The sequence below is a fragment of the Narcine bancroftii genome, chromosome 8 (genome assembly GCF_036971445.1).
Source record: "Narcine bancroftii isolate sNarBan1 chromosome 8, sNarBan1.hap1, whole genome shotgun sequence".
Lineage (NCBI taxonomy): Eukaryota > Metazoa > Chordata > Chondrichthyes > Torpediniformes > Narcinidae > Narcine > Narcine bancroftii.
Window position 1 is genome coordinate 107,895,106 of NC_091476.1, and position 20,207 is coordinate 107,915,312.

At 44.0% G+C, this 20,207-nt stretch overlaps 1 protein-coding gene across 7 annotated transcripts in view; it reads left to right on the top strand.

Annotated features, from left to right (window-relative positions):
• Positions 1 to 20,207, top strand: part of kmt2a (lysine (K)-specific methyltransferase 2A) — a 143,995-nt gene that overhangs the window by 18,713 nt on the left and 105,075 nt on the right. For all 7 annotated transcript variants that reach the window (XM_069894772.1, XM_069894774.1, XM_069894773.1 and 4 more), the window contains exon 2: positions 19,222 to 19,300. In XM_069894772.1, the coding sequence (XP_069750873.1) occupies positions 19,222 to 19,300 (79 nt within the window). The remainder of the gene's footprint in view (positions 1 to 19,221; positions 19,301 to 20,207) is intronic.

The following is a 20,207-nucleotide window of genomic DNA, read 5'->3' on the forward strand; positions in this document are numbered from 1 at the left end:
CCCGAAGATGACGGATTAAGTGGAGCCAGTGACTCTCAGGCTTCCAACGTTTTGGGTGACACAGACACACTTATGGTTCAAGCAGGCTGAGGCTCAGTTCCAGCTTTGCCGCATCATTGCTGCAGACACCTGCTACTTCTACGTTGTAAGCACCCTCAATCAAGACACAGTAGTAAGGGTCATAGATTTCGTACAGCAGCCTCCAGAACAAGGCAAATACATGGCCCTCAAAGAGCTTCTAACCCGCACTTTCGGTTTCTCTTGGCGCAAGCATGATGCCCAATTGCTGCATATGAATGGATGGGGGACAGGGCCCTGTCCGCCCTATTGAGCAAGATGCTCACTCTAAGCAAGGGCTACAAGCCTTGCCTGCTCTTTGAGCAGATCTTTCTGTAACAGCTGCATGAGGATATCTTACTCTTGCTCATGAACGAAGACTTGAGCGATCCTCAGAGGGTTTGCGTCCTGGGCGGACATGCTCTGGAGAGTGAAGGACACCAGTGACTTTGTAGACCAGTTATCAAGCCCCACGAATAGTGCCTGGCGAAGTCAAGGCCAGTGGAGAGCCGTGAATAACCCGGGACAGCTATGCTACTACCATCAGCAATGTGGTGCGGAGGCCCGTTGATGCCGGCCACCATGCGGGTTTCTGGGAAACTCCTTGAGCAGCAGTTGTTGATGGCTGCAGCAGTTGGCTCTCATGATGATCTCCTCTTTGTCTGGGACTCGTGTCAGGTAGGTGTTTCCTGGTCGACACTGGTGCTGAGATAAGCAACCTATACTTCACAGGCCTCGACACTCACAATGGCAAGCAGGGGGCAGCACCGAGGACAGCCAACAGCTCCTCTATTCGGATTTTTGGAACCCGCACCATTCCCTTTCATTTCGCAACAGCCCGTTTTGCATGGACCTTCACCCTCGTGGCAGTGACTCATTAGCTCCTGGGGGCTGACTTCCTTCAGGCCCACTGCTATCTTGTTGAGCTCAAGGGATGACGCTTGGTGTGCGTCAAGACTTTTCGGTTTCTGCCTCTGGGGGAAGTCAAGCTACCCGCCCCCTCCCATCTGGACTGTATAACACTCTCGGACAATGAATTTACCCGCATCCTAACGGATGCATAGTTCTCCGTGGCCAAGCCAAAGCACGGGATAAGGCACCACATATTGACTGGCGGGCCCCCCCCCCCCCCCCCCCCCCCCAGCTTCACACCAGGGCTTGCCGACTCCCTCTGAAAAGCTCAGCTTGGCAAAAGAGGAGTTTTAGAAAATGGATGAGCTGGAGCTGGGGACTGTGTGGCGCTCTGACAGTCCCTGGGCCTCTCCCAAATCAGCAGGGGGTTGGAGACCATGTGGTAACTACCACCACCTCAATAAGGCCACCACACCCAACAGATATCCCGTATCCACATCCAAGATTTTGCTGCCAACCTACATGGGTATTTTACAAGATGGACCTCATCCGGGGGTACCACCAAATCCCAGTTCAACCCCCGGATGTTCCCAAGAATGCAGTTATAACCCCCTTTGGCTTGTTTGAATTTCTCCAGATGTCCATCTGTCAAAAGAATATGGTGTAAGCTTTTCAGCGGTTGATGGACTGATGTGCCATGTCTCTACTGGCAGCCCCCACCCTATTCCAGCTACATAGAGGCGCCTGGCACACCCCCAATCTGCCACGGTAAATATGGTGGCCAGCAGGTTTGTCTGGCATGGCCTCCGTAAACTGGTCAACCAGTGGACAAAGTCTTGCCTGAACTGTCAGTCCTCCAATGTGCAAGTTCACACTAGAGCGACGACACAGACTTTTGAGCCAGCGTGGCGCAGGTTCAGCCATGTACACATTGACATAGTGGGGCTATTCCCAGTTTCCTGTTGGGCGAGATGCCTCTTGACCATGGTTGACTGCTCTACGAGGTGGCTGGAGGTAGTCCCGCTGACTGATAACACCACAGAAACCTGCGTCAGGGCACTCGTTGACACATTTGGGGTCCTGGTTTGGGGTCCCGGTTTGGGGTCCCAGTTTGGGGTCCCAGAGCACCTCACCTTGGACAGGGGCGCACAATTCCTCTTGGCTCCGTAGAGCGCTGGCTAACTTTCTGCGGATACAGCTCCTCCACACCACGGTGTATTACCCTCAGGCTAACTAGTTGGTGGAGCTCTTCTACAGGCATCTCAAGGGTCCCAACTGGCTGGATGAACTGCCTTGGATCCTGTTGGGAATTCGTACCGTGCCAAAGGAGGACTTAAATGCCTTAGAATCGGAGATGGTCTACAGCGCGCCTTTGATCATCCCCAGGGTGTTCCTGGACCTTGATAAATGCCCAGAAGACCCCGTAGCAACCCTCGAGAACGTGGCGAAAACGGGTCCTTGTCACCACGGCAACCTGCCACCATTCGGCCAGCCCAACATAATGTCACCAGGGACCTAAAAACTTCTCAGTATGTATTTGTGAGAAAGGGCGCATACCAGCCGCCCTTAAAACGGCTTTGCAAGGGGTCCTACAAGGTCATTAGGGACAATGATTCCACCTTCGTCCTCAACATCAGCAGTAAGGAGGAGACTTTACTATCAACCACCTGAAACTGGCATATCTGTACTGCGATGAACCAGTCTCCACCCCTCCCCTGTGAAGCAGAGGCAGGTCACCCAAGGCTGCGGACAATGGCCTGGTTGCTGGTTTTTGGGGGGGGGGGGGGAGAGAGGTCTGTGTAACAGCCCGCGTGTGGAGACTAGGACTGGCCACAAAATGGCCAACAAATGTGGCAACTGCTTGGACCTGGGAGTGACACCGGCTGTTGTCCCAGGTGACCTCCACACAGCTGGAAGATGGGGAACTCTGGCGGGAATGCTGGCCAATCCCAGGCCGGCACTCAGATGATGTGGGGCCCTGACATCAGTGCCTGGGGCCCATATAAGCATGATGGCCAGAGCAATAAACCATTCTTATTTTCCAAGGCTTTGGTGTACGTATCGTTCTTCTCTATGCTCGCGTAGCGTGAATGCTACACCACCTCAAAAAATATTACCATAAGTTTGAATCGTTTTTAAGTTTTTTTTTATGGAAGCATCAAGACTCTGTGGAATTTGAGCCATAGCATTTTGTAAATCACACATGGACATTTTAAATAAATGTGACATCAACTTTTAAAGTACATGAGCTCTTTGACCTTCACAAATGATGTAAGTAATTAAAAGCCTGGCAAATTTGCATATCTTTGGCTTTGGCAAAAGGGATGAGTAGGTTAGCTGAGATCTTTGATAAATTGTTTAAGCATGACATTTTGTTTATAAGGGGAGAATTTCACAATTCTACGAGTGAAATTAATTTTACAACCTGATGTCCTCATTCTGATGGGTAATAGAACTAATGCAATCTATAAAAAAATAATTACTCTAAGCCACTCATATATACTTCTTGTAGTCTTTATCAGAGACCATTGCAGATGCTCAGATAACCCAGGATACAAGAGTAACCAATATTTATAACCTGGAGAATTGTTGTTTATTTTTGTGATGCATTTTTAAATTTAGCATGCGGCATGATAACAGCCCTTCCCACCCACACGCCAGTGCTCCCCCCCCAAAAAAAAGCATCAATTAATCTACAATCCCCATACGTTTTTGAAGAGTGAGAGAAAACTAGAGCACCCAGAGGACGCTCATGCAGACAGGGGAGAAGGTACAAACTCCTTACAGGCAGTGCCAGATTCAAATTTGGGTCGCAGCCATTGTACTGGAGTTGCACTAACTGCTATGCTAACAGTGCCACCTTTTGAAAACCCATGCTAGTGCTTTGACTATTGTAGCACTGCACCGTGACGTGTGTAACATCCTATTACTGTAGTAACTACTAGAATTGAGGACAAAGGATTACTATTGCTGCATTAAGTATGTGCAATACTTTTCTCAAATTTTGTTGAATAAAATTGTATGGCAAGGACAGTTGGTAGATAAAGTGAAGTGTGAACATGTTTTAAAAAATAATCTAATTAATTTTTTGGATATATTTTGGTATTCTTTTCTCAATAATATCTTAAATTAGTACAGAATGCTGCTCTTCCATTAGAGATGCACTTCAGAAATTATTCTTCAAAGATACCCTTGTCAGTTTGGTTGGTTCAATCAGTTTGTAGGTTAACATCTCCCATGACATTTGCAGTTTCCTTCATTCTTGACCATGGTATTTCCCCAGTTAATGCTCCACCCCATGCCTCCAGACTACTCCGACCTGTTTCTTTTTACTGCTATGAATGATTTCTGCCCAAATTGATTCTATATTAGTAGCCCCCCCCCACCCCCCGTATCACAATTCAACAATTCTATCCTTCATTAACAAAGCTACTCTGCCTCTTTTCCCTTTTGACTTGCTTTTCAAATAACTCAGCAACCAGCAAAAAAGTCCCAGAGGAAATAAATAAATAATGAGAATTAATAAGAAAAGATAAAAATTGAAATAAAAATGTAAAATTGTAAAAGTGTTCTCCGAAGCAACACACAACCCCTTAGTGAAGATGGAAGCCCATCCACAGCAGCTGTTTGAATAAAGTTGTATTTGAATAAAATGATGTCGCCCAAGATGAAGAACCAGCAGATGCCACTGGGGCGACACTCAAAGTGTTTCCCTATCCCTGCCTATGCTAATAACTTATTAGTATATTATTTAGTATATAAGTAAGGCTTTATCTGTAAACTTGAGCGAAGGGGTTAATTATGACAATGCCATGATTAGCGTAGTGGTAAATGTAATGCTGTTATAGCACCAGTGGCCAGGTTTGAATTTAATTTTTTTAAATTTGAGTATTACCTGATTAAAGTGAACTTTACATAATTAAGGTCTGCAATTCTGATTTTTTTCAAATTACTTTACAAATTTTTTCTCTTAAACTGTTTATTTTTAATGCAGGTGTATTAGTTAGACATTGTAAGGGCGTGTCCCAGGCATATGGAAAATTTGCATAAGCAGCATCCCCATAGGTGCTGGATATTGGGGATTGCACTACATAACCATCAATATTGAGCACTCCGTCCTGGTCACTCTGCAACATTGCCTCTATAATCCTACTATTATGTTGCTATTTTTGCTACCAACTCTTGTATTACATTGCAAATGTTGTGTGTATTCAAGTTAAAGACTGTTAAGCTTTGATATTTATTAGTACATATTACTAACTTGGAATTTGCTTTTTAATGTACATTTTCTGCCTCACTATCTTGTGCATCTATGCTCTCATTTTCTCCTGAGCCATTCTCCTTCCTATTTCGCTCTCTGTACAAACCTACAATTTGTCAGGGCACTGGTCTCAGCAAGATTCGGGTAAAGCCTTCTCCTTCCCTCTACTAGTGCCATTGTTTCATGAATGGGAAACATTTCTACTATTCAACACTGAATTAAGCATTTACTCCTCTAATCCCACTTACCCTGTCATTTTGCATGTGGCTCGTAATAATCTGGAGATTATCAAAAGTTCCTTGAAATTCCTTGACAGAACCTCTTTAGTCTTACCCGTGATACTGGTGTTAACGTTCATCGTCACAAACCTATCACAACGTTTTTGCCCAGTCCAGATTATGACCTTAATCCAAGTACCAGATAGGCAGCCTTCAAGACTCTTTCCTTTACAACAGAAAACAGTGGCAGTTCCCCTAACAGTGCTGTCCTCAGTGCTACATTTCTCTTTTTCTCCTCTCTTGAATGGCTTCTGCACATCCTCCTTGCATTCTCACTTCTGTTCCTCAGGAACATTGTTCCTTTTGTAAAAAGTAATCAGATGAGGCTTCTCTGGCTCTCTTTACATGCCTCTTCTGTCTTCATCCTATCCCCAATTATTCAGTAGTTTAGAGAAAGAATCTAAAGGAAGTGACTGGCTCATGAATATGTGTCCAGATCATTCTTTCCAACCCCCCGCCCCCCCCCCCCCCCCAAACCACTGCTGCGTAGAAGTATTTGGAGATTTGGAGTTTGTACTCCAGATAATTGACCCCAGTTTCTTGAGCAGATAGTGACTGTTTACCACTAGGGGGTCCACTAGTTCCTATGTTGCAGCTATGAAGTATAGCTTTCCCAGCCATCTGTTCTAGTTAATTAGTTGTATTTAGTCATTTAATTGTAAACTGACAAAGGAATGTAAGAATTGTGAAATGCAAAGATGCAAGTGTGTGGCTTCAGGAAGGACAAAACTGAGCAGATGGATGATTTAACCTGTTCTAATATAGACAAATCAAGTTATCTGAAATTTTAGAATTTGAAATTGAGCCAAAAGTGCACACACAAAAAATACAGGAGTAAATTACTCAGCCTCTCAAGATTTCCCTGTCATCTCATTTGATTATGTCTGATCTTCCAAGGCTTGTCCAATAATTAGTTCTTCACAGCTCCCCCAATTCCCTCATCTTTCAACAATGAATATACTTCCTCTCTTTATATACTCCTGATAATCTTAACTCTCTGTGGTAGAGAGCACTACGTGTTCTGGTAGAAACCAGAAGTTCTAATGCAGCTCTCTTACAGGGTGAGGAGATTGTCATTTAAAATGTGACCCTTTTGTTTGAATTTCTTCCACTCATGGAAATGTATATAGGAGCTTCAACACCTCTACAACACCTTTCTTCCCTTCTCTTGCACAGCTTTTGGTGCTTACACTGGAAAAATCAAATGAGGATCTGATGACATTCCCTGTCATGTTGCTAAGAATCTTGTATGCTTCGATAAGGTCACCTTGCAATCCTGTGTGGAGCTCCTGCTTCATTCCTTCCACCCTGTCATGTTTACATTGGTTCTGTAACAACTTTCCTCAATCCAGATGAAATGTTTTGGCTTGCAACTTCAACAATTCTTTTTCTCCCTCTGATGTTGAGTTCCTCCAGTAGATTTGTTTGGTATAATGGAGTGCTGTTGCTTCTGATTGGGTTTTGTCTTGTTATAACAATAGGAGGCCAGAGAGTTAGGCGTGGGATGATGAATTAAGGTAATATCGAACTGGAAGCTCAAGGTCAGCTCTGTAGATTGAATGTAGGTGCCCTGCAAGGAGATTATCAGATCCTGTTTTGTTTTATCCATTTATAGGAGAGATTGCAATATGAGCACTGACAGCTACTACTTTGGAAGAAGTGCAATACGTGCTTTGCTTGGATAGTGGGAAGAGAAGAAATGTGTTGTAAAGGTTTTGCATCTCCTATTGCATTCAGACTAAATGTCATGTCAAGGCAATTATGAAGAAGGCACACCAGCAGCTATACTTTGTTAGGAGTTTGAGGAGATTTGGAATGTCACCAAAGGCTTGCAAATTTCCACAGGTATACCGTGGAGACCATTCTGTTTGGTATGGAGGTGCCAATGTATAGGACAGGAACAGGCAACAGAGGCTTGGAAACTTGGACAGAGCCACCATGGGCATTAGTCTTCTCCCTATAAATGACACCTTTAAGAGGAGATACCTCAAGGAAGTAGCATCTATCATCATTAACCCTCACCACACAGGTCATACCCTTTTATGATTGCTACCAACAGGGAAGAGGTACTGGAGCCTGAAGACACACAGTCAATGTTACAAAAACAGCTTTTCCTCTTCCATTAGATGTTTGAACAAGCAATGAACCTCTGGACCCTACCTCAGTTTTTTTTCTTTTTTTTCCACTGCTCATTTTTTTTCAAGTCTTGTGTTTACAAAATTGTAATTTATATTAATTTTTGAACATTGCTTTGAACCATACTGGTGTAGAAAAACATCAAATTTCATGACAATAAACCTGGTTCTGATACACATAAAGCACCATGTCTGTTAAACTGCTAAGATCTATTGAAAGGTAGATAGGAAGATAAATTGCACTTATTCTATGAAAAGCAAAAGTTTTAGAATGTTGTAATATTGTGCTGACGGCAGAAAAATAGAATTAATGCAGCTTTACTTATTAAGCAAATATTTGATATAGCAGTGTACAAAAGTGTTGGAGATACTCAGTGAGTCACACATCATTCATAGGAAATAGAAGGTAGCTGACATTTCAGGCCTGAGCTTTTCATCAAGAGCATTGAATAAAAAGGTGAGGTGGGGTGGGGGGGGGGTGAAGAGCACAGGCTAACAGGGAAGAGGTAATGGGTGGATCCCGTTAGAAGAGAAAGGAGCTAAGAAAGATAGCTCTGTTATGAGAGGGAAGCGGTGAGGAGCTGGAAGAATGGACAGAGGGATGAGGGAAAGATGCTTCTCTTTGCTACTGCCATTAACTCAGCCCTCAGTTGTATATCCTCAATATCATGTACGTCATATACTCTTACTTTCCATGACATCAGATAAATTGCACAAAAGATGGTCTCAAGGCGTTAACTCTCAATTATGCACAATCTATATCCAGCAAAAAAAAAGCTATATTTAAATTTTGCAATTGTTATTGATTTGATCTTGTAACTCCAGATCTTAGTTCAATTCTATGGATTGATGCTATCATAAAAGAATCATTGCTTTCAGGGAAACATGTTTTACACTACGTTGTTTACATGAATGTTGACAATGTTTAGAAAGAGATACAATATGCAAGTGGATATTTGATTGTGGGTTGCATCATCCAATTTTCACATGCTTCATCTAAAAGAACTCATTGGATAATTACAAGATAAACCATTTAAAATTATTTTTCCTCATTTGGTTTAGGTGAACTGTTAGCAGTTCAAATTTATTATCAGCGTACCTACATGACATCACGTACAACCCTAAGATTCTTTTTCCTGCATACGAGGGAGAATTGCCATTTATTGGTAGTGCAGAAAACTATACTCAAGAAGATGCACATACATGTCAATGAATAAACAAATGTAAACAAACTGCAATACAGAGAGAAAAAGATCAATAAAGTGCAAAAGTAAGAGTCCTTAAATGAGACACTGATTGAGTTTGTTGTTGAGTCTGATGATGGTGGAGGGGGGGTGGGGAGAGAATGGATAGCAGCTGTTCCTGAACCTGGTGATGTGAGTCTTGTGGCATCTATACTTCTTTCCTGATGGTTGCTGCGAGAACAGCACGTGTTGGGTGGTGTGAATCCTTGATGATTGCTGCTGGTCTCTGACGGTAGCATTCCTTCTAGATGTTTCTGATGGTGGGAAGGGTTTTCCATGTGATGTTCTGGGCTGTGTCCACTACTTTTTGCATAGCTCTCCATTCAGCAGTATTAGTGTCCCTGTACCAAGCTGTGATTCAGGTGGTCCGCACACTTTCCCCATACATCTGTATGGGGAAATTTGCCAAGGTTTCTGATGTCATACCAAACCTCTGCAAACTCTTTGAGCAAGTGGAGGTGCTGACATGATTCTTTTTCATTAGTGTGTTGGGTCCAGGAAAGATCCTCTGAGATAGTGATTCCCGATAATTTGCTCACCCTCTCCACCTCTGATTTCCCCCATTGATCACCTCTGGTTTTCCCTTCCTGAAATCAATACTCAGCTCCTTGGTTTTGGTGACATTGAGTATGAAGTTGTTGTTGTTGATGCACCATTCAGCAGAGTTCTCAATCACCCTGTATGCTGACTCTGTGGCAGAGTATTTAGAGGTCGTTTGGGAGGAATTGTTAGAACAGGTTGCACACAAACATTTTAAAACAATCTTTGCTGTACTTTTGCAGAATGCCTGGGAAAACATAAGATCTTTGCAGGAAGAGGAGAACAGTTTTGCTCTCAGAAGGCTTTTTCAGGTGCATTCTACGCCAAGAATATGCCTGAAGAAGCAGAAGTGGCCCTTTAAATTGCCATTCAGGTGGCAGCGTTGAAAGCGCAATGCTGGCCACCTGAAGGACACAGCTGCACTGGATGCGCCTCTGAGCGCACTCCGGCTCCTGCCCAGTGTCAGCTGTGCTCCCGCCCAGTGTCAGCTGTGCTCCCACCCACTGATGTGGTGTCATTTTGAGCGCAACAAGAAGGAACACAGGTCAATGGCAGGAGACATGATGATGATTTCAGCATTTCTGAGTGTTCAGAATGAGATACGGCAGATCCTTGGTAAGGCTATTTGTGCTGTTGAAGCTCTTCAATCGTCCTTGAGATCTGAAAATTGCATGGGTGCAATCGGGAGAAGACTCCTGCAAAGGTTGAGGGCAGGAAGACAGCAGTTAGCGGTCGAAAGGTGCGAGGAGCCTAAGCGCCGCAGATGAATGCTGCTGGTCAGTCCATTAGCTATGTGACACATCGGTCTCTCTGGAGGTAGATCCGACCCCAGGGTGCTGAGTTCTGGAGTAATGTCCTCACCAAATTTGATGATGCTGAGTGGAGCAGACACCTGTATGTTGCTTGGCACCTTTCACTTCGTGCTGGAACTCGTAGAACCTCACCTGAAGGTGCATAGACTGGACTTGCAGCGACCATTGGAGCCTGGACTTTGATTAGCTGTGGCCTTGTGGTGGTATGCCAGCCCTTGTGAGTATTGATCCATCAGTACCCTCTTTGGAATAGGCGTCAGCACTGTGTGCATGGTGGTGCAGGAGGTGACTGCTGCCTTGAGGAAGTTCTTCGGTAAACATTTCTTCTCCCTGCCAAGTGGAACATGTCTCCAGGAGACCCTTGATGGCTTTGCGCAAAGGGGATTCCAAATGTGCTGGTGCCATTGATGGGTCACACATTCCCATTATTGCACCAGCATGGATGCTGCAGCCAACTACAATCGCAGAGGGTGGCATTCGGTGGTTCTGCAAGTGGTGGTCGACCACAGATTCTGGTGAGTTAAGCCTCTATTGATTTTTGTCACATTACATCTCAAATGACTATAACTTCACTGTAATTTCCATTCATGCTACAGCTTCTCAGATGTGTTTGTCAGGTGGCCAGGCTGCACGCATGATGCCCGAGTGCTTGCCAACTCTCCTCCGTATAGAAAAGCAGAGGACCAGGGCGGATACTTCTTCCCACATGACGTGAGTGTTCACCCTTCAAAGCTCCGTGTTTCAATATGTTATGCATGCTTGTGTCAAATTCAGGTGCATGAATTAACTACATTTCTGCATTTTTGTGCCTGCAGGTGTCCAAGGATGTTGAAGGAGTGGAGGTTCCAGCACATCTTGTGGGTGATGTGGCATACCCACTACGAAGCTGGCTGATGAAGGGGTTCACAAAGCACCGAGTACTGGATCCGGATCAATGAAGATTTAACAAGGCCCTTAATTCAGCAAGGATAGTGGTGGAACATGCGTTTGGCCATCTAAAAGGCCGCTGGCGGTGCCTGTCCAAGTATTTAGATATCTCTACCGCCTTAGTCCCAGATGTTGCGTCTGCCTGCTGTGTACTGCACAATATATGGGAGATTAACAAGGAATATTTCCCTTCAGAGTGGACATTGGTTGAAGCAGATGGTCCTGCACCCAATAGGACAGATTGTCTTGATCAGCAGGCCCATGGACTATTATGTCCATCCTGTAAGGGTATGTCCCTGCTACCCAGCTCCCCATTTTCCACAACTTGTTCCCCCCTTCATCCTCCCTACCCAATGTGGTGACATGAGCCTGCTGCCTGGCATGTTATGTGCTCTTGCGAATGAATGGGTGCATATAAATGTAACATGTGACTTGTGTGTTTGTCAAAAAGTTAATAAAATTTAATAAAAGATGTTCTTTGAGAAATCACACTGCTTCATAAATATCTGAGGTAGATATCGCAATGCTAACATTTCACATCGTGCTTAAACTTGAAGTAAACCATGAAATGGACAAATAACAGTGCAAATGCACTCCACACTTGAACACCGCAGAACAAACACTAGAACAATAAACACAACCACCGGCACCGTAGCATCTCACTGCTTGAATGTTTACATCCTAAAGTGACGCACAGAACATTGCACTTATGAGGAGCTTCATGAACAACAAAAGTGAACAGTGCGTTAGCAGCATTAAGGATCTTTAGTCTGACACAAACCTCATTCCAGCATTGAGAGGAATAAGTTGGGGGGGGGTGGGGGGGGGGGGGCGCAGGAGGGAATGTGGAGCCTGTCCCGGACCGCAGCATCTCAGTCATGCCAAAGCATCCACTACTGTGATGTACTGGTGTAGAATGAAATGGCATGCTTGATGGAGGGGCCAGGTACATGGGATGAGGCTGATAATATGAGAGGCCTCCATTCGCGTGACCAATCTGTTGATGACTGACTGCCTGTCCGTTGCGGCGCTGAAGCTGCAAACTCAGACATCGACTGGGCATGCTTCTCCACTTCGGAGCGGCGCGATGCTTCCTCGTCCTCCCTCAGGTCAGCATGCATGACTCTCGTGATCCAGCGCCTCCTCTGTACGTTGGTGGTCTCTCTCACTGTCCTCCCTGTCAAGTACCAATGTCATCGCCTGTAGCTCCTTTGCGAGAACCTGACCCTTGGTCAGTCGCTGGTGCTTGCGTCTAGGACCAGAGGCTGTGGGTGGAAACAGGAAAAGTGCATCAGCATTGGACTTGGGTGCTTCTCCATAAACACAACCTCGATGCTACTTTGTCTGTGTTCTCTGTTGAAAGTGCCGCCTCGCCACTTCCAGGGACAGTGACCTCTGTGCTTCCTCTCTCGGGGCATCCAAATCTGTGGCTGCCGGGTCTTCGGCGGTTGCCTCCTCCTCCTGGACCGGCATGTCTCCTCCAGTGCCGCTGGATGAACCCTGAGATCCCTCAGGGATGAGCTCTGGGGAATCGGGGCTCTCCAGAACGCTGGCTACATTCAAGGGAGTAGCTGAGCAGCTAGCCCCCCAGAGAGTGTGGCACTGGTCGAAGTACTGCCACTCCTCCTGTTGTGGTCCAGGAGTGCGTGGAATTTCTTCCTCATGCTCTTCAGCTTCGTGACCATCTGGTTTTTATTGTGCTTGTGCCCTTGTGCTGCGAACACTCCAGACAGCTGCTCAAATGTGGGACCATCCCTAACTGTCCCAGTGAGCTCGCTTTCCTGGGATTCCTGAGTCAGATGGTCTAGAAGCAGTCTTAACTCTTTATCAGACCAGTTACAAGCCTTTTTTGGAGCCATTTTTCAAATACACTGTTTTCCTGCACTGCTAAAACAAAATGATTGAATCTGCACTAGCCTGCCTTCACAATGTGCTTCAAGATTCGCGTCAGGCGTCTCAGGCTGACGACGTCACTACCATGTCAGCAGCCCGCCCTTTGATAGCCGTTTTTAGCCACCTGCATTCAGGTGGCTGGGGGAGCCACTGTGCTGTGCTGATTATCCCTCTTGGAGGAGGGTTATCTAGCTCGCCTCAAAGGTGACTCCTGCACGTTCACGTGGCCTCCCCAAAGCCGCATATTGCCAAAATATGTGGCTTTACATGCGGGGCAATTGGCCACCTGAAAGTGCCTAGAGAGGGAGGGAGTGAAACAAAGAGGAGAGCCAGAAATCAGTTCCAGGAGGACAAGCTGACAAACTTTGGAAGGCTGTCTGGTCAAAGGAGGAGATTGGTGGTCTGAAAGGTGACCTGAAAGTAAGAGGATCACCTGGAGAACGCTGAAGGGGACAAGTTTCATCAGCAAGGCTGATTGGAAAGGAATCAGTTGTGGATGTCCTGGAAAAATAATTTTTCTCTGAAAACCAGCAAGAACCCTCCTGAGTGGTAACCTTCTCTCTTTGGCTTGGCTTCACGGACGAAGATTTATGCAGGGGTAATGTCCACATCAGCTGCAGGCTCGTTTGTGGCTGACAAGTCCGATGCGGGACAGGCAGACACGGTTGCAGCGGTTGCAAGGGAAAATTGGTTGGTTGGGGTTGGGTGTTGGGTTTTTCCTCCTTTGTCTTTTGTCAGTGAGGTGGGCTCTGCGGTCTTCTTCAAAGGAGGTTGCTGCCCGCCGAATTGTGAGGCGCCAAGATGCACGGTTTGAGGCGATATCAGCCCATTGGCGGTGGTCAATGTGGCAGGCACCAAGAGATTTCTTTAGGCAGTCCTTGTACCTCTTTGGTGCATCTCTGTCTCGGTGGCCAGTGGAGAGCTCATCATATAACACGATCTTGGGAAAGCGATGGTCCTCCATTCTGGAGACATGACCTACCCAGCGCAGTTGGATCTTCAGCAGCGTGGATTCGATGCTGTCGGCCTCTGCCATCTCAAGTACTTCGATGTTGGTGATGAAGTTGCTCCAATGAACGCTGAGGATGGAGCGGAGACAACGCTGGTGGAAGCGTTCTAGGAGCCGTAGGTGATGCCGATAGAGGACCCATGATTCGGAGCCAAACAGGAGTGTGGGTATGACAACGGCTCTGTATACGCTAATCTTTGTGAGGTTTTTCAGGTGGTTGTTTTTCCAGACTCTTTTGTGTAGTCTTCCAAAGGCGCTATTTGCCTTGGCGAGTCTGTTGTCTATCTCGTTGTCGATCCTTGCATCTGATGAAATGGTGCAGCCGAGATAGGTAAACTGGTTGACCGTTTTGAGTTTTGTGTGCCCGATGGAGATGTGGAGGGGCTGGTAGTCATGGTGGGGAGCTGGCTGATGGAGGACCTCAGTTTTCTTCAGGCTGACTTCCAGGCCAAACATTTTGGCAGTTTCCGCAAAACAGGACGTCAAGCGCTGAAGAGCTGGCTCTGAGTGGGCAACTAAAGCGGCATCGTCTGCAAAGAGTAGTTCACAGACAAGTTGCTGTTGTGTCTTGGTGTGAGCTTGCAGGCGCCTCAGATTGAAGAGACTGCCATCCGTGCGGTACCGGATGTAAACAGCGTCTTCATTGTTGAGGTCTTTCATGGCTTGTTTCAGCATCATGCTGAAGACGATTGAAAAGAGGGTTGGTGCGAGAACTCAGCCTTGCTTCACGCCATTGTTAATGGAGAAGGGTTTAGAGAGCTCATTGCTGTATCTGACCCGACCTTGTTGGTTTTCGTGCGGTTGGATAACCATGTGGAGGAACTTGGGGGGGCATCCGAGGCGCTCTAGTATTTGCCAAACCCTTTCCTACTCATGGTGTCGAAGGCTTTGGTGAGGTCAACAAAGGTGATGTAGAGTCCTGTGTTTTGTTCTCTGCACTTTTCTTGGAGCTGTCTGAGGGCAAAGACCATGTCAGTAGTTCCTCTGTTTGCGCGAAAGCCGCACTGTGATTCTGGGAGAAAATTTTTGGCGACACTAGGTATTCTATTTAGGAGAATCCTAGCGAAGATTTTGCCTGCAATGGAGAGCAGTGTGATTCCCCTGTAGTTTGAGCAGTCTGATTTCTCGCCTTTGTTTTTGTACAGGGTGATGATGGCATAACGAAGGTCCTGAGGCAGCTTTCCTTGGACCCAGCAGAGCTTGAAAAACTCATGCAGTTTGGCATGCAGAGTTTTGCCGCCAGCCTTCCAGACCTCTCGGGAGATTCCATCCATATCTGCTGCTTTGCCACTTTTCAGTTGCCTGTTAAACACCAAAGCCTGGTGAACTTTGTTAATGCTAACTTCTGTGCACAAAAGAAGAATTGCCTGCAACCAGTGAGATTGGACTGTGATCCAAAGAACTTTTCTAATCTTAAATATACATTACATACACCTGCGCTTAGTATTAGAGGGGGGATTAAGTAGTTAGGTAGGTTAAGTAATAAGTTAAAGTTTAATTCTGTTTTCTTGTTCAATTATAATTAAAAAACTACTTCTGTTTAAATAACCCTGTGTTGTGGTGAATATCTATTGCTGCTGGTTTTTGGGGTGTCCTCTGGACTCCGTAACAACTCATCGGCCCTTTTCAAACAACCTACTACCATGGTATTGTCAGCGAATTTGTAAATTCTGTTGTTGTCAAACTGAGCCACACAGTTATTGGTGCATAGTGGGTAGAGCAGGAGGCTAAGAATGCAGCCTTCTGGTACTGATGGTGTAATGGTGGACTTAGGTTGAACTATAGTGTTCTGAAAGAGAGCTGGATAAGTAACTGAAAGGAAGGAATTTGCAGAGTTATGGGAAAGGATGGAAAATGGGATTACTTGTCCTTTATTTCTGGCTTCCTTGCATGCTATAATCATTATGAATTTTTCCCTCTCTCCAACAATACTTATTAACAACTTTTTATAACTTATCTATTTGCTTGGTGAGCATTAAACTTACCCTGCCTTGATTTATCTCAATTTAGTCTAGGCAATGTGATGGAAAATGGATTGCTTGCACTATGCTTTGAGAAGATCTTAAGCTGTTTTTCACTCAACCTATTGCTGTATGTTTATAGCCATTTAGATGTATAAACGTACATCAAGTAGTGTTATAAGAATATGTCGTCTTGCATAGCATAATTGGAAATCAAATGAGAATAGAGGAAGAGTTTTGATTTGGAGAACAAAATGATGTGAAATAGAAGTAAAGATGAGCACAAGAGAAAATGCAACTAATTTGGGTCACATTGAAATGAGATACCACTAAAATATGCTTGATAATCTACCTGGTTTTGCATTTCACAAATTCAGCGCCAATGATTTTTTTTCTTGATGCCTCTGGTTTGGATGCGATTAATAGATAAAGCAAAGCCTTTTTTCTGCATGATAGATTTGAATGGAAACCGAAAACATGGCTTTTTCTTTTTCTATTGGTGTTTACAAATTGTAAAATAATTAGGGTTGTCCCACGGGCAAAACATTTAAAAAAAAATCTTTAATTTCCCACAAACTGTCTGGAAAATACCTTTTAAAGCTAGAATAATTGTAAAAAATGTTGGAATAAAAACTTGGATGCAAGACTACTCACATATTTCCTGCTCCTGAGAAACGAGGGAAAATTTTCTGCAAATGCACATTCTCCTTGGTGTTAAAATTATTATACTTCTTGCTGTAAAGGCAAAGATAACTGCAAGTGTAATGGTTAGTGCAACACTATTACAGCACTAGCAACCTGGGTTAACACCCACTGCTGACTTTAAGGAGTTTGTATATTCCCCTCATGATCATGTGGATTTCCTCCAGGTGTTCCAGTTTCCTTCCACATTCGAAAGATATTTCAGGATAATAGGTGAATTGGTCATATTGGATGTATTTGGGTGGTACAGGCTTGTGAGCAGAAGGGCCTGTTTGCAAGATGGTGGTATCTGTGTTCAGCAGCAGCCACGAGGGATTGCTGACTCTGGGGAACAGCGAACCGGCATAGAGCGTCAGACACTGGGGCAACACCCCACGTTGAGAAGGAGAAGCAGAAGGGGCAATCCTACAGAATGGTGATCATGGCAGCAGACCAGTGAGGTGCTCAGCAGTTGAAGGACCCAATAGGACAGTGACCAGGACAGTAACCACAGCAGTGGACTAGCAAGGTCCTCAGCTTCCCACACAGGCTTGCGATTAGGGGACTTGAACAGGTTGCCGGCTATTGGGAACAGGTATTAGAACTGTGATTTGAGGGTGCTGTGGGCAAAAACACTCCCCAAGGGCCAACAGCACTGAAGGCTTCCTAATTGTGTCAGATGTTTGGATCTGGACTTTGGGTTGCCGATGGTTTGAACTGGAATCTGCAATTGCAGAGGCTGCGGGAGTGCTGGAGGTGAATCCACGGAAACTCAGTGACTGCATAAAGGGATTCTTTTGCTTCTCTTTCTCTTGTACTGTAAGGGCCACCAGGTGACACTAATGGTGACTCTTTCAGCAGACAGAAGGCAATTTCTTGTAATATTACATTCTGTACTATTACATGACAATAAAGGAATCTTTAATCTTTTCCCCAAACTAAATTAAATGGATATCATAGATTCCTGCTTTATCTGTACTTATTTCATTTGTGACTATTGCATTGTGAATTTCCATTTCATTTGCTCTTTATAGTTACTTTTGGGAAAGTGAATCCTTATCTCTTCCTAACTTTACAATTATTAGTTTACTGAGAATGATTTATCTCTTAAAAATGCTATTTGGTCTTCTATAAGTTACTTTCTGTGACAGAAATTTGGTAAGAAAAATGACCCTTGCATGTCTTTGACCATTCCAGATCTTGCCACAAATTAAAGTATGCAATCAAACTTGGATTATTTGGGTTAATGAAACTATGCAGGACGAGGATGTATCGTTGAGCAAACTGCATTTTGCTAATAGGTGGTAGCTACTCAAAATGTGAGGAGCCATTCATCTTTTCATTGGGGTAACAGAACTGAACATATCCAACCTCAGTTTACAAGATTTGATTGGAGCACAGATTTTGAGTTTGGTCTGTGGAAGTGATTGTGTAATATTAATAACAATTCTTGGGAGTCCATGTACAGTGAGAGTAATCATCAACCTTGGTGACTGGGCAGGAAATTGCAAGAGGAGCCCACTGAGAGAAAACTTAAATAATGAAGTTGTATTTAGAATGGAAGTTTAACTCCCATTGGACTTCAGTGCTTAGCTATCTTTTAAACATTCTAATACATGTGTTTCTTACTGTTGATATGGATTTATTGCAGATGGTTACTATATTTAATTATTCATTATTTTAAAGTGGCTCCAAGTTCCTCTTCCCTTGCCTCTTTCAGGATTTGACCTGGGGACAGCATCCATTCCGTTCCTGGATCTATTTTTCTTGCAGTTTTGATCTAATATGTGAGGGGAAAATATAATAGGTACCTTTTTGAGAACATGTGAAATGTGGATAAAAATTATTCAATGCAAATAAGAATGGGAGGATAAAGCAAACAGAAAACTGTTTCCATTGAGAACTGGGTGACATTAATTAAATTTGGCTTGAACAGACAAGATGGCACAACATGAAAAAGGGTCCAACAAGTATTTGAAGTGCCAGTGACTACTTTTTATAGGAGATATTGTACATTGAAACATGTAGATCCAGGACCAGCAATGACTATTGAACATTGATTTTTACACAGAGGGGAAAATCTGTTCTGCTCTGCAAATATAGTCCCTTGTCCAGAAATAAATATTGAAAACTAATTTGAATGAGACTTAACAGTAACTGCAAGCCAGTCTTTTAGATGTTTTTCTTATAAACATATATTTGATAGTTTAAGGTTTGCAGAGTTTGCTGTGTCCAGTTCTGACAATGCAACTGTCAATGCACAATAAACTTGATCCCTTAAATGCTTGAAAGAACGTCAACAAAGCAACTTTGCTTTTCTTTTGCTTGGCAGATTTATTATGTTATCATTCTAGTTTTCAGACCTTTTGTTTATTTATTTAGATGCATGTTGATCAAACTATTTGCTATGCATAAGTGAGGTTGGAGCCTCTCCACTGCGAGGATGATGTTACTCTGTGAGACGATCCTCTAAAAGTTAAAATGATTTGTTGCCATGAAAATCAATCTAAGTGAAATCAGCATTTCTGGTTTTTTTTCTCATATTATATTTTGATTATATTTCCTATTCAGGATGAACAGTTTTTGGGTTTCTGCTCAGATGACAACAGTGTACGGAGCCCTTCAAGGTGTCATTTCAGATCCCTGCGAGGTAATTGCCACCTTTTCTGTGTTCTTTCGACATAATGCATCAATCTTTAAAATTCAATCAGTAAAGTTTTATGGTTTAATTTCATTAGTTCAAGTTACAAGGTTACAATTCTGAAATCACCTGCCAATGTTCGTTCGATTTCTGCGTGATGCAGATCCTGATTATCTGAGTATAATTTCATAGATTCAGCATCTCACACACTAACTAACCAATTGGCTAGTCATTCTCTGGGAGCTGGATAGTTTTACGAATTGTATCAAAACTGGAACCCTATTTGTTAGCTCCATGCCTGTTTTTTCTCAAGTGTTGCCACATAAAGATGGTGACTTAGCCAAAGCCATTTTTTTCTTGTTTTATTTCTGCCCTCCTTGTTAACATGGTTCAATTGGAGATGCAGTCAATTGAACTAAGTGACTAATTTCTTTAATCTTCATGACATCATAGAAAGGAATTATCTTAAATTCTGCACCAGAACTGGAAGTATTTCCTGGCCCCATTTTGATATTTTGGCAGGAAGATATAGGTGCTTATCCCTTTTCTGTAATTCCGAAAACCAAACCATTCCATGGATATTATGAGCTCAACAAACATGACCTGACGTGACCCACACTCAACTCGTGCTTAAATATCCCGTGTTGGTTTGTGTCGTTAATTAGTGGAATTCGAGGGAATGCTTATTTTATAAGTGCCACCAGGGAAGAATAAAGTCCAGCACCTCTGATTCGCTGTATAAGAGCACTCCATTTGTCAAAGATGGCATGACCTCGATGTCAGAGGTCATTGATATCAGTCACCTCTGCTTCTCACTGACTTTGAAGACTGTGAAAATGTCGAAAAGAGCTGCAGAGTCCCCTTTGGGTAACAGTAAGAAGCTGAAAAGGAAGCATTTGTCATTATCAGCAGCACT